This window comes from Erythrolamprus reginae, chromosome 2 (assembly GCF_031021105.1).
Source record: "Erythrolamprus reginae isolate rEryReg1 chromosome 2, rEryReg1.hap1, whole genome shotgun sequence".
Taxonomy (NCBI): domain Eukaryota; kingdom Metazoa; phylum Chordata; class Lepidosauria; order Squamata; family Dipsadidae; genus Erythrolamprus; species Erythrolamprus reginae.
The window spans coordinates 13,199,499-13,213,523 of NC_091951.1; the positions used below are offsets into that span (position 1 = coordinate 13,199,499).

The 14,025-nt window shown below is 43.6% G+C and overlaps 1 protein-coding gene across 3 annotated transcripts in view; it reads right to left on the reverse strand.

Moving 5' to 3' along the window:
- LOC139159756 (antigen peptide transporter 2-like) overlaps positions 1 to 14,025 on the reverse strand; it is a 54,950-nt gene that overhangs the window by 9,180 nt on the left and 31,745 nt on the right. For all 3 annotated transcript variants that reach the window (XM_070737127.1, XM_070737128.1, XM_070737129.1), the window contains exons 9-11: positions 6,959 to 7,132; positions 4,145 to 4,304; positions 757 to 893 (exon numbers count right to left, since the gene is read on the reverse strand). In XM_070737127.1, the coding sequence (XP_070593228.1) occupies positions 757 to 893; positions 4,145 to 4,304; positions 6,959 to 7,132 (471 nt within the window). The remainder of the gene's footprint in view (positions 1 to 756; positions 894 to 4,144; positions 4,305 to 6,958; positions 7,133 to 14,025) is intronic.

Here is a 14,025-nt window from a genome sequence, read left to right on the forward strand (position 1 = left end):
CCGGTGCCATGAAGGGCTTTATAGGTCATAACCAACACTTTGAATTGTGACCGGAAACTGATCGGCAACCAATGCAGACTGCGGAGTGTTGGTGTGACATGGGCGTATTTAGGAAAGCCCATGATAACTCTCGCAGCTGCATTCTACACGATCTGGAGTTTCCGAACACTTTTCAAAGGTAGCCCCATGTAGAGAGCGTTACAGTAGTCGAGCCTCGAGGTGATGAGGGCATGAGTGACTGTGAGCAGTGACTTCCGGTCCAAATAGGGCCGCAACTGGTGCACCAGGCGAACCTGTGCAAACGCTCCCCTCGCCACAGCTGAAAGATGGTTCTCTAATGTGAGCTGTGGATCGAGGAGGACGCCCAGGTTGCGGACCCTCTCTGAGGGGATTAGTGATTCCCCCCCCAGGGTGATGGACAGACAGATAGAATTGTCCTTGGGAGGCAAAACCCACAGCCACTCAGTCTTATCCGGGTTGAGTTTGAGTCTGTTGACACCCATCCAGACCCCAACAGCCTCCAGGCACCGGCACATCACTTCCACTGCTTCGCTGACTTTTACACTGCCTGCTTGCTTCAGGTGCCATAGAAATGGGGGGTGGGGGGAAGGTTAGGTACTTGGGAGGGGGAAGTATGAATAAACCTAGTTTTCCTGCTTTGTCACCTCAGAAAAATCCAGATCAAGCCCTCCAGAGCCCTTGAAGTAACCCAGTCCAGGTCCACCCCAGACCCCCTTACGAGTTCCTAGCACTTACTGCAGCTTCGCTCTCGGGGTCCAGAGCACTTGTGGCTTCATCCAGCACCAAGACTTTGGGGTCACGGATCAAGGCCCGGGCAATGGCCAGCCGTTGCTTCTGCCCCATAGACAGCTGGCCCCCTTTTTCTCCCACCTCTGCAGGAAGGTAAGTAAGAGAGATGAAGGTGAGCAAAACAAAGCTATCCCTTAAATCTTGTTGCTCCGAAAGCCCATCACTGTCCAAAGTGGGCAGAAGGAAATGTAATTTTCTTCTCTTGCTTTAAGTGTAAAAATTCTGGAGGAGAGAAAAAGATCCCATCCCCTTTAATAGTTCTTCCGGTATAAGATTTTTTATTTTTCTCCACCATGAAATAATATATAGTTATAAACACAACAACAATGCTTTAAATCAATCATATACACACATTTCTTTTCTCATTACTCGCTCGGTGGAGGGTCTTATCTCTCCCCGTATAAAATTTTCTGTTAATTTTGTACATTATTAGCAATTTTTAAAATTCTAATTTAAAATTTTTCCCTCACCGTCTTACTACGATAGGTTACAACAATGTAAAGAATAATAAAATCTCTTTTATGTAAATTTAATCTGATATCATATAGCTAATTAAAAATTCTCTCTCTATATATGTATCTTTAGTAAAAGAAACTACAGTGTTCCCTTGATTTTCGCAGGGGATGCGTTCCGAGACCGCCTGCGAAAGTTGAATTTCCATGAAGTAGAGATGCGGAAGTAAATACACTATTTTTGGCTATGGACAGTATCACAAGCCATCCGTTAACACTTTAAACCCCTAAATTGCAATTTCCCATTCCCTTAGCAACTTTTTAGATTATTACTCACCATGTTTCTTTATTAAAGTTTATTAAAAAAATATTTATTAAAAGTGGACGAAAGTTTGATGATATAGGACGTCATCGGGCAGGAAAAACCGTGGTATAGCAGGAAAAACCGCAAAGTATTTTTTAATTAATATTTTTGAAAACCCATGGTATTGACTTTTCGCGAAGTTCGAACCCACGAAAATCGAGGGAACACTGTATTCATAATATGTCACCTACATCATAAAATAAAGTTCTATATGTTTAAATCTAAACAATAAGTAAATTTTGTGTTTATATAGTGCTACCATTTATATAGTGCTACCACGAGTTCTCATCTTTGCCATCTGGCTTGCAAAGCTTAAATCAAATTCTCTGGTTTCAATTTTTCCCATCCCCTTTAATAGTTGTGGGAAAGATTTTTAAGCCCTGTAATTTTTTTAAACAGCTCAACAGTGCAATAAGCTCTGTTTGAATTCTCTTTTCCGCTCTAGTGTTTTAAACTCTGTTTTTCTGTTTCGTTTCAGTTAGAACCATCAGTATAACCTAATCCTCAGTTTACAGCAGCCAGTGAGACTGGAGTTTCCGTTGCTAAGTGATGTACTCGTAAAACATGATGCCACATTTTTATACCACATCACAGAACATTAATGATGCTGTTACAATCTGTTTTGCTATTTGTTTCCAAAAAAAACCCTTAACAGATTCCAATAGATGCAGCCTAGTCCTGTTATGGACGGTGTCTTCCACAGGACCAAAGTTTCATGAGTGTTCTTATGTAAAACCTGTTTGAAAAGCATACAACCCAATTACTCACTGCACACAATTAAGTTCTAAATGTATTCTGCACAATATGTTTTGTATTAGGAGTCACTACAAAAGAATGAACACGTCCAACTCTACAAAGCAGCAGAACAAGGAGAAAAAGAACTTGAAAAGGAAATTACAGTATTAGATCATAAGAAAAATGTAGAGCAATTATTGTGTTGTATCATTTTATTGTAAGCTGCCCTGAGTCCCATGGGATTGGGTGATGTCAAATAAAAGAAAGAAAGAAAGAAAGAGAAAGAAGGAAGGAAGGAAGGAAGGAAAGAATGAATGATTGAAAGAAAGAAAGAATGAAAGAAAGAAAGAATGAATGAAAGAAAGAAAGAAAGAAGGAAAGAAAGAAAGAATGAATGAAAGAAAGAATGCAAGAAGGAAAGAAAGAAAGAAAAAAAGAAGGAAAGAAAGAAAGAAGGAAAGAAGGCAGGAAGGAAGGAAAGAAAGGAAGATAAAAAGAAGGAAAGAAAGAAAGAAAGAATGAATGAAAGAAAGAAAGAAAGAAAAAGAAAGAAAGAAGGAAGGAAAGAAGGAAGGAAAGAAAGAAGGAAGGAAAGAAAGAAAGAAAGAAAGAAGGAAAGAAAGAAGGAAAGAAAGAAGGAAAGAAAGAAAGAAAGAAGGAAAGAAAGAAAGAAGGAAAGAATGAAAGAAAGAAAGAAAGAGAAAATAAAAGAAAAGAAAATAAAAAAGAAAAGAGCCAGGCTGGCACAGTGGTTAGAATGCAGCACTGCAGGTACTTCTACTGACTGCCGGCTGCCTGCAATTTGGCAATTCGAACCTAACCACATTCAAGGTTGACTCAAGCATTCCACTCTTCCGATGGTGATGACTGGATTGCGGGGGCACTGTAACTGTTGTAAGTTTGATGGTTGCCAAGCACCCAGATTGTGATCACGTGACTGCAGGGCAGGGGGCAAAGTCAGAATTTCAAAGACTAGTTGCAACCTCCATTTCTTCAGCGCCACTGTGGAACGAATAATCCCTAATTCAACAGTTGTCTACGATGCAACAAAGCATGCAGATGTTCACTTCAGAGGATCCAAGAATTAGGGCCGGAGGGTTTCCCAGGAGGAAAGTGGGGCCTTTTCTGTGGTGGCCCCAGCCCTCTGGAATCAAATCCCCCCCGGAGATTCAAACTGCCCCCATTCTCCTCGCCTTCCGCAAGACCTTGAAGACCTATCTATATCGTCAGGCATGGGACAATTAATGTATCCCCTTCTCTGACCATTAGGAGTTATGTGTGGTTGTGATTGTATAGTATTGATGGTTCATTGTACAAGACCCCTTAAAATCTGGACCTATTCTAATTAATGAAATAAATAAATTTGGAGAGATTGCCGGACTAAAAATCAATAGGGAAAAAACAAAAATGATAACAAAAAATATGACAAAACAGCAGATATTGAAACTAGAGGAATCTACCAAAATCAAAACTGCCAAAAAAGTTAAATACCTAGGACTATGGATTACCGCAAATTGCAGCACTATCAAGAAAGACAATTACGATAAACTAATCAATGAAATGGACAAAGATTTTTGCAGATGGTCGAAGCTCCCACTTTCTATAATGGGGAAAATTGCTGTAATTAAAAGCAATATACTCCCTAGATTTTTGTATTGTACTGTTTTATTGCTGTTGTGAGCCGCCCCGAGTCTTCAGAGAGGGGCGGCATACAAGTCTAATAAATTATCATTAATTATTATTATTTTATGGGATGAATCGAGGGGGGACAGATTTTGCCCACCTGCATCAAAGCCTCCTTCCAGTTCACGGATGAATCCCAAGGCATCAGCTCCTTTCGCTGCTCTGTTCACATCTTCCTCTCTGCAGCCTTTTAGGCCGTAGGTGATATTCTCCCTGATTGTTCCAGAGAATAAGACGGGGTCCTGGCTCACGAGGGCCACCTGCAATTGGACAGGGAGGCATATCAGAACAGGGCTGGGTTGAGGAAGAAACACCACTGATCCCCCTCATCAAGTACTTTCCATGGTTACATAGAAACATAGAAGACTGACGGCAGAAAAAGACCTCATGGTCCATCTAGTCTGCCCTTATACTATTTCCTGTATTTTATCTTAGCATGGATATATGTTTACCCCAGTCATGTTTAAATTCAGTTACTGTGGATTTATCTACCATGTCTGCTGGAGGTTTGTTCCAAGGATCTATTACTCATTCAGTAAAATAATATTTTCTCATGTTGCTTTTGATCTTAGAAACATAGAAACACAGAAGACTGACGGCAGAAAAAGACCTCATGGTCCATCTAGTCTGCCCTTATACTATTTCCTGTATTTAATCTTAGGATGGATCTATGTTTATCCCAGGCATGTTTAAATTTCAGTTACTGTGGATTTATCTACCACGTCTGCTGGAAGTTTGTTCCAAGGATCTACTACTCTTTCAGTAAAATAATGTTTTCTCATGTTGCTTTGGATCTTTCCCCCAACTAACTTCAGATTGTGTCCCCTTGTTCTTGTGTTCACTTTCCTATTAAAAACACTTCCCTCCTGGACCTGGAGAGGGAAGAAATGTTAGGCCATGCAGTTTGGGTGAGACCAACACAAGTGTCCATTGTGATTCTTATCACCTGCAGGATAGCAATAGCAACAGCACTTAGACTTATATATCAGTTCACAGTGCTTTCCAGACCTCTCTAAGAGGGGTAATAGAGTCATCCTATTGTCCCCCAACCATTTGGGTCCTCATTATACCGACCACAGAAAGATGGAAGGCTGAAACAGCCTTACGCGTGGTGAGACTCGAACTGCTAAATTGCACTCAGTTGGCAGTCAGCAGAAGTAGCCTGCACTACTGCACTCTAACCACTGTGCCCCCACATCTCAGGATGAGGCCTAGGTCTCCTCGAGTGGTTGAAGGGCAACATTTGTTGATGTTTTGAAAGGGGCAGGGGTGATGCAGAGTAGAAATGACCATATAATATTAGGAAGATGTGGCTGGAACCGATTGGATTTTAAGAGCATTGCAGTTTTTGTGTGCTTGTAGTTTAAAGTTCTAATTTTTATGACCTATACGATGCTTTCTATGCATTTCCTGTCTCAGAAAAGGGGCAAGAACCTCTGGTTTTCAGAAATTATGGGGCTGACACCCAAAATTGCCCCAGAAAATGGTGGACGCAATGCCACTAAGGCAACTTTAAGATATTTCACCAGAAGAGCCCTTCATTCCTCCACTCGAAACAGAATATCCTACGAAAATAGACTAACAATCCTGGGTCTAGAAAGCCTAGAACTACGGCGCCTAAAACATGATTTAAGTATTGCCCACAAGATCATATGCTGCAACGTCCTACCGGTCAATGACTATTTCAGCTTCAATCACAACAACACAAGAGCACGCAACAGATTCAAACTTAATACGAACCGCTCCAAACTTGACTGTAAAAAATATGACTTCAGCAACTGAGTTGTCGAAGCGTGGAACTCATTACCTGACTCAGTAGTGTCAACCCCTAACCCCAAACATTTTTCCCTTAGACTATCCACGATTGATCTCTCCAGGTTCCTTAGAGGTCAGTAAGGGGCGTGCATAAGTGCACCAGTGTGCCTTCCGTTCCCTGTCCAATTGTCCCTCCTTATCTCATTTATCTTTTCTTCCTTTCAAATATGTTCACCTATACTTTTATATCTTTTCTTCTATTCTTTTCTTTACTTATATTATTACATATCTTTCTCTTCACTGTGTATTATGTATTGGACAAAATAAATAAATAAACAAACAAACAAATAAATAAATGTGATTTCTGACAGTCTCAAAATGGGTGAGCAGTGTGGTCGGGCAGTAGGAAAAGCAAATAGGATGCTTGGCTGCGTAGCTAGAGGTATAACAAGAAGGAAGAGGGAGATTGTGATCCCCTTATATAGAGCGCTGGTGAGACCACATTTGGAATACTGTGTTCAGTTTTGGAGACCTCACCTACAAAAAGATATTGACAAAATTGAACAGGTCCAAAGACGGGCTACAAGAATGGTGGAAGGTCTTAAGCATAAAACGTATCAGGAAAGACTTAATGAACTCAATCTGTATGGTCTGGAGGACAGAAGGAAAAGGGGGGATATGATCGAAACATTTAAATATGTTAAAGGGTTAAATAAGGTTCAGGAGGGAAGTGTTTTTAATAGGAAAGTGAACACAAGAACAAGGGGACACAATCCGAAGTTAGTTGGGGGAAAGATCAAAAGCAACGTGAGAAAATATTATTTTACTGAAAGAGTAGTACATCCTTGGAACAAACTTCCAGCAGACGTGGTTGGTAAATCCACAGTAACTGAATTTAAACATGCCTGGGATAAACATATATCCATTGTAAGATAAAATATAGGAAATGGTATAAGGGCAGACTAGACGGACCATGAGGTCTTTTTCTGCTGTCAGTCTTCTATGTTTCTATGTTTCTATAAATAAATTTTCTCTTCCTTGTTGAATGAAGCCCCCCTCCCATTCTAGTCCCAAAAGACCCAAATAGTTCAGTCCAGAAGTGCATAAAGCCAAAAGCTGCCCTCCCACCCTGTGGCTCCCAACCAGGCTGCTCCCTCACCTGCCTATGGAGATACTTGTGCTCATATTTCCCAACTGGGACTCCGTCCAGCAGGACCTCCCCGGATTGGGGTTCGTAGAAGTGCTCCAGGAGGGTGATGCAGCTGCTCTTTCCGCTGCCATTCAGGCCCACCAACGCCGTCACTTCCCCAGGGCGAAGCTCAAAGGAGACATTCTGTGCATGCAAAATGAAGCAGAAAGTTCCAAAGTTAATGAATACACATAAATGCCAGGTATCAACAACTCAATCAACATCTAAAAAACACCCACGCAACAGGCCTCTTATATTATAAGGATAGTAGTATATTAAGAAATTTAAAGGATAAGGTTTTTTGATCGATCAACTGATTCTAACTATTTTGTTATATTGTTAAAATAGAAATAAAGAAGTAGATTTTAAATTGTATAATCATATAGTATGGTAGTATATTAAGAAATTTTAAGTATAAGGTTTTTTTTGTGTTTAATTAACTGATTTTATTTATTCTAATTATATTATTAAAATGAAAATAAAGAACTGGATGTTATATTTTAGTAGTACTGTATATTAAGAAATTTTATGGAAAAGTTATTAGTACAGTGGTACCTCGTGATATGAACCCCTCGTGACATCAAAGCTCTGCCTATGGAATTCCATATTGGGATTCCCCACCTCCTTTCCAGCCTCTAAATCGGCCGAAAACGCCGCCGCCGCTTGTAAAAACGGCACTTCGCTGAGTGGTGGCGCCTGGCTGAAACCTTCTGAAACAGCCGGGCGCTTCTCTGCGGCCTCCGGAACCCGAACTTCCGGGTTCGGCGTTCAGGAGAACGCCAAGAAGCCCCCCAGCTGTTTCAGAAGGTGACAGATGGGCGGCGGCGCTTCTCAGCGGCCTCCCGAACCTGAAAAGTTCGGGTTCGGGATAACGCCGAGAAGCCCCCCGGCTCTTTTAAAAGGTGACAGCCGGGCGGCAGCACCCAGCGGAGCACCATTTTGCAATTTTTTTTCTTTTTCCACGCATTAATCGCTTTTACATTGTTTCCTATGGGAAGCAATATTTCGTCTTATGAACTTTCCACCTTACGAACCTACTTCCGGAACCAATTAAGTTCGTAAGACAAGGTATTACTGTATATTAGAACTGACTCCAATTACGCAAATTACAATGTTAAAATGGAAACATTGAAGTACTCTGTTTTCCTGAAAATAAGACGTACCCCGAAAGTAAGGCATGTCAGAGGTTTTGCAGAATTTGCTAATATAAGGCACCCTCCCGAAAATAAGACGTAGTCAAGTTTACATACGGTACGGTGGAAAAACATACAGTACCATTCAAAGCTGTTCATAGCGGTACGGTAATAATGTGGCGTCCCCTGCTGGCCCCTTCCATCGGTTTGTACCGTCCAGTATAGCAGACACAGTCTGCTGCTGTCTCACCGCCATTACAGTCTCCACTACAGTGCGTAGACTGCAGTTCCTCTGGTGGCCGGAAGCTGCAATAGCGGGAGTCAGGGCCGCCGATAGGACGGTACTACTGGGAGTGGTGTACCGGGCCCGGCCATGAGGGGGGCCCGGTTTTGCCCGCCGTCGCACATGCGCAGTACCGGCCCTCTCTTGCCGGCTGCCTGCCTCACCAACGAAAAAGGCGGGCCCTCTGGCCCTCGCGAGGCAGGACTCGAAGCCCCGACGGAGCCTTTGGCAGAGCGGTCCTCCAGTCCCAGAATAAAGCGTGCGGCGAAGGTAGGAGCCCCTTCGGGGTGGCGGTTGCGCTTGTGTTAAATTTTGTTTCTTTCCTAAGCAGCCTTCTGTGTAAAAAAATCCATTTGGGAACGAGTCGTTCCCAAATGGATTTTTTTACACAGAAGGCTGCTTAGGAAAGAAACAAAATTTAACACAAGCGCAAGTTGTAGGCTTCGCACACGTCCCCCAAAAGCCCCCCCCTGCGCACCCTTTTCCAAGGGCGCGCACGAAGCCGTGGCCACCCCCGCCCCCCGCGCCTCTAGCCCCCTCGCGCCCCCGTGGCTATTCGCCGCTGCCCTCGCCCGCCCGCCCGCTCCGCCTCTCTTCCCTGCAGGCATTCTCACAGCGGGGGCCACTTCTCTCCATCTCCCTGCTAGCCTGCCCGGAGCATTCAAAGTAAGAGCGAAGGTTTTTCTTACTTTGAATTTTCCGGGTTGGGCTGGCAGCAGGGGATGGGGAGAGCGCGCGTCAGCCCGCGCGCCCGACATTCCAGGCGCCGTCCCGGTGCGACGCCCCAGATACCCCTGACCCCGGTTTCCTAGATTCCTGGTGGCGGCAACCGAGCCCTGACCAGCGGGCTCCCGACCGAGCCTTGCCGCGGGAACGAAGCGAGTGGGGCGCTCCCCGCCCGGCTGCGGCTCTTGTAACTCGGCCCGGGACAGGTGTGACTCTATGGGCTGCCCTCGTCGGGGAAAGGGAGGGGAGGGGAAGAGAGGGCCGGGAGGACACAGAAGGGAAGGAAGGAAAAATAGGGAGGGAAGGAAGGGAAAGATGGAGGGGAAGGAAGGGGAAGAGGGAGGAGAAGGAAACAGGAAGAAGAGATAGGTTGGTTGGAATGAAGGAAGAAGGGAAAGAAGGAAGAAAGGGGAAGGGAAGGAAGGAAAGGAAAAGAGGGAGGGGGGGAAGGAAGGAAGGAGAGATAGGTTGATTGTAATTGAAAATTACAATTGAAAGTAATTGAAAATTACTTTCGCCAGCCTCCGGAGAACGAGAGAGAGTGAGAGCAATGACAGAACAAGATAGAGAGAAAGTGAGAGAGAGAGAGAGAGAGAGAGAGAGAGAAATAGGGGGAGAGAAAGAGATAGCAAGAGAAAGAGAACGAGAGAGAGACAGAGTGTGAGAGAGAAAGCAAGAGAGAGAGAGAAAAAAACAAGAGAGGGAAAGTGAGAAAAAGAGAGAGAGAGAAAGAGGGGGAGAGATAGAGAAAGAGAGAGAAAGAAAAGAGAGAGATGAGAGAGGAAGGAAGAGGGAGAGAGAGGGAGAAAGCAAGATAGAGAAAGAGAGAAAGAAAGAAAGAAAGTAAGAGATGAGAGAGAAAGGAAGAGAGAGAGAGGAAGAAAGCAAGATAGAGAAAGAGAGAGAGAGAGAGAGAGATGAGAGAGGAAGGAAGAGAGTCAGAGAGAGAAAGAAAGCAAGAGAGAGAAAGAGAGAGAGGGGAAGAAAGAGAGAGAGAGAAATGAGAGAGGAAGGAAGAGAGTCAGAGAGAGGAAGAAAGCAAGATAGAGAAAGAAAGAAAGAGATGAGAGAGGAAGGAAGAGAGTGAGAGAAAGAGAAAGAAAGCAAGAGAGAGAAAGAGAAAAAGAAAGAAAGAAAGAGATGAGAGAGGAAGAAAGAGAGAGAGAGAAGAGTGGAAGGAAGAGAGAGAGAAATGATAGAAAAAAGGGGAGAAAAAAAGAGAAATGAGAAAATGATTGAGGCAGAGAATGACAGAAAAGAGAGAGAAACGGAGAGAGAAGTGATTCTTGATTTAAAGCATATGGTAAAAGCACTTAAATAATAACAGAGAAAAAAACCCAGCCCTCACCTGTTTTTATTAATAGTTTTGCTGGTTGTTTTAGTTTTAATAGTAATGGATTTTGGTTTTTTAAAATTATTATTGACAAAATTGAACGGGTCCAAAGACAGGCTACAAGAATGGTGGAAGGTCTTAAGCATAAAACGTATCAGGAAAGACTTCATGAACTCAATCTGTATAGTCTGGAGGACAGAAGGAAAAGGGGGGACATGATCGAAACATTTAAATATGTTAAAGGGTTAAATAAGGTCCAGGAGAGAAGTGTTTTTAATAGGAAAGTGAACACAAGGACAAGGGGACACAATCTGAAGTTAGTTGGGGGAAAGATCAAGAGCAACCTGAGAAAACATTATTTCACTGAAAGAGTAGTAGATGCTTGGAACAAACTTCCAGCAGACGTGGTTGGTAAATCCACAGTAACTGAATTTAAACATGCCTGGGATAAACATATATCCATCCTAAGATAAAATACAGGAAATAGTATAAGGGCAGACTAGATGGACCATGAGGTCTTTTTCTGCCATCAGTCTTCTATGTTTCTATTAATTTCTTTTAATAAAAAAGAAGGGATTTATTTATTTATTTATTATTTATTTATTTCTATGCCGCCCAGTCCCAAGTTTTTCCTTATTTCCAGATTGCATTTCTTCTTGGTGAGGTTCCGCCCATTGCTTCTTGTGCTACCTTCAGGTGGCATGGAGAATAAATAGATGCCATCTGCTCTGTGGCAGCCCTTTAAGGATTGGGAAACTACTATTATATTCCCCCTCAGTTTTCTATTTATTGAGCTAAACATACTCATTCTCTTAGCCCTTGTTCATAGGATTTAGCCTCTAGGCCAGGGGTGTCAAACTCAATTTCATTGAGGGCCACATCAGGGCTGTGTTTGACCTCAGAGGGCCGTGGGAGGGCTTGCCCAGGGTGTGTGGCCATGGTGGGCATGGCACGGGATTTGGGGGGCAGTAGTTTTAAAATGGCCGGGGGGGGGCCCAGACACTTAGGCTGTATGGGGCCCCAAAATTCCTGATGGTGGCCCTGGCGGGAGTATACTGTTGTACCATATAAGTGCCGTTGTTTGTGTGTGTGGGTGCCATACTGACAAGTACCATACCGTAATCAGTGTACTGTACGGTACACTTTCTTTGGGGGTGTCAGCTTTTCTGCCTGTGAATTTCTTATTTGAGAAATATAAGGCACCCCCCGAAAATAAGACGTAGCACAACTTTTGGAGCAAAAATTAATATAAGAGACAGTGTCTTATTTTTGGGGAAACACGGTAGATGTTATAATCGTTATTATTTATTATTATTATTATTATTATTATTATTATTATTATTATTATTATTATTATTTATTAGATTTGTATGCGGCCCCTCTCCGTAGATATATAGTAATACATCATGAATTGTTTTTCTGTATGGATCTAAATCACAGTTAGGCTTTTTTTTTCTGTATTAGTAAGACTTCTATGCTTAGCGGAGCAATGGCAGCTCCTTTAAATGTTAAATGTTGTTTGTATTGTTTGTCTTAAGAAAAATTAATAAAAATATTTTTTAAAAAATAAAGTACCACACATGGAACAGCCCAAAGCACACACTCTGCTGGAGAGAAGTTCCCTGAGGAACTTCTATTTCACTGAAAGAGTAGTAGATCCTTGGAATAAACTTCCAGGAGACGTGGTTGGTAAATCCACAGTAACTGAATTTAAACATGCCTGGGATAAACATATATCCATTGTAAGATAAAATACAGGAAATAGTATCAGGGCAGACTAGATGGACCAGGAGGTCTTTTTCTGCCATCAATCTTCTATGTTTCTATGTTTCTAGGATGGGCTCCCGTCCGAGTCGAAAAGCTCGGGAGATGAAACCTCTGGTCCCAGTCACCAACCCAGGCTGGATCCTGCATATCAGGATCCCACAGTCTGAGTCATTTATAGCAGCATTCCCCAACCTTTCCAGATTGTTGGCCAATCACGGGAGGTGAGTGTGATTTGTGGGAGGAGCAGACACATGCATGTGAGTGGGCCAGGACAGGTTGAGGACTCTGTCCTACACTATAAAAACTTGCTTTGTTTTTCTAAAGACCTTTAGATTAGATTAGATTTATTGGATTTATATGCCGCCCCTCTCCGCAAACTCGGGGCGGCTCACAACAGGGTAAAAACAGTACATAATAACAAATCCAATACCCACCAATCCAATTACAATTTTAAACTAAAAAAATCATAAAAAAACAGCCCCAGAATATTAAAAAACACGCATACAATCAATCTAACACCAAAACAACATGGGCAAGGGGGAGATGTTTCAGTTCCCCCATGCCTGACGGCAGAGGTGGGTTTTAAGAAGTTTGCAAGGAGGGTGCAAGGAGGGTGGGGGCAATCCTAATCTCAGGGAGGAGCTGATTCCAGAGGGTTGGAGCTGCCACAGAGAAGGCTCTTCCCCTTGGTCCCGCTATACGACATTGTTTAGTCGACGGGACCCGGAGAAGGCCAACTCTGTGGGACCAAACCGGTCGCTGGGATTTGTGTGGCTTTGAATTGTGACCGGAAACTGATCGGCAACCAATGCAGACTGCGGAGTGTTGGAGTGATATCGGCATACTTAGAGAAGCCCATGACTGCTCTCGCAGCTGCATTCTGCACGATCTGAAGTTTCCGAACACTTTTCAAAGGTAGCCCCATGCAGAGAGCGTTACAGTAGTCGAGCCTCGAGGTGATGAGGGCATGAGTGACTGTGAGCAATGACTCCCGGTCCAACTGGTGCACCAGGCGAAACTGGGCAAACGCCCCCCTCGCCACACCTGAAAGATGGTTCTCTAATGTGAGCTGTGGATCGAGGAGGACGCCCAAGTTGCGGACCCTCTCTGAGGGGGTCAATAATTCTCCTCCCCCAGGATAATGGACAGACAGATGGGATTGTCCTTGGGAGGCAAAACCCACAGCCACTCCGTCTTGTCTGGAGTCTCAACATTAAAGTCTCAACATTCTTCCTTCCAATTTTCTTTATGACAGTGAAAGGATTCTGCTTAGATTTCTAGAACACACAATCCGCTTGACTAGGTTAGCCACTTTAACAACTGCATTTGAAGTATGTACTAGAGGCATGGTGGTGTAGGGGTTAGAATACAGTATTTCAGGCAAACAGACAGAGTTCGATCCTAATCAGCTCAAGGTTGACTCAGGCTTTCATCCGGGGGCTTCCCAGATTCGTCCACGTCTCTCCAACACTCTGTGGCTTGCACGGGCTGCCCATCAGTTTCCGGTCACAATTCAAAGTGTTGGTAATGACCTTTAAAGCCCTACATGGCATCGGACCAGAATACCTCCGGAACCGCCTTCTGCCGCACGAATCCCAGCGGCTGATATGGTCCCACAGAGTTGGCTTTCTCCGGGTCCCGTCGACTAAACAATGTCGTTTGGCAGGCCCCAGGGGAAGAGCCTTCTCTGTGGCAGCCCCAGCCCTCTGGAATCAACTCTCCCCCCGGAGATTAGAACTGCCCCCACCCTCCTTGTCTTTCACAAATTACTTAAGACCCACCTGTATCACCTGTA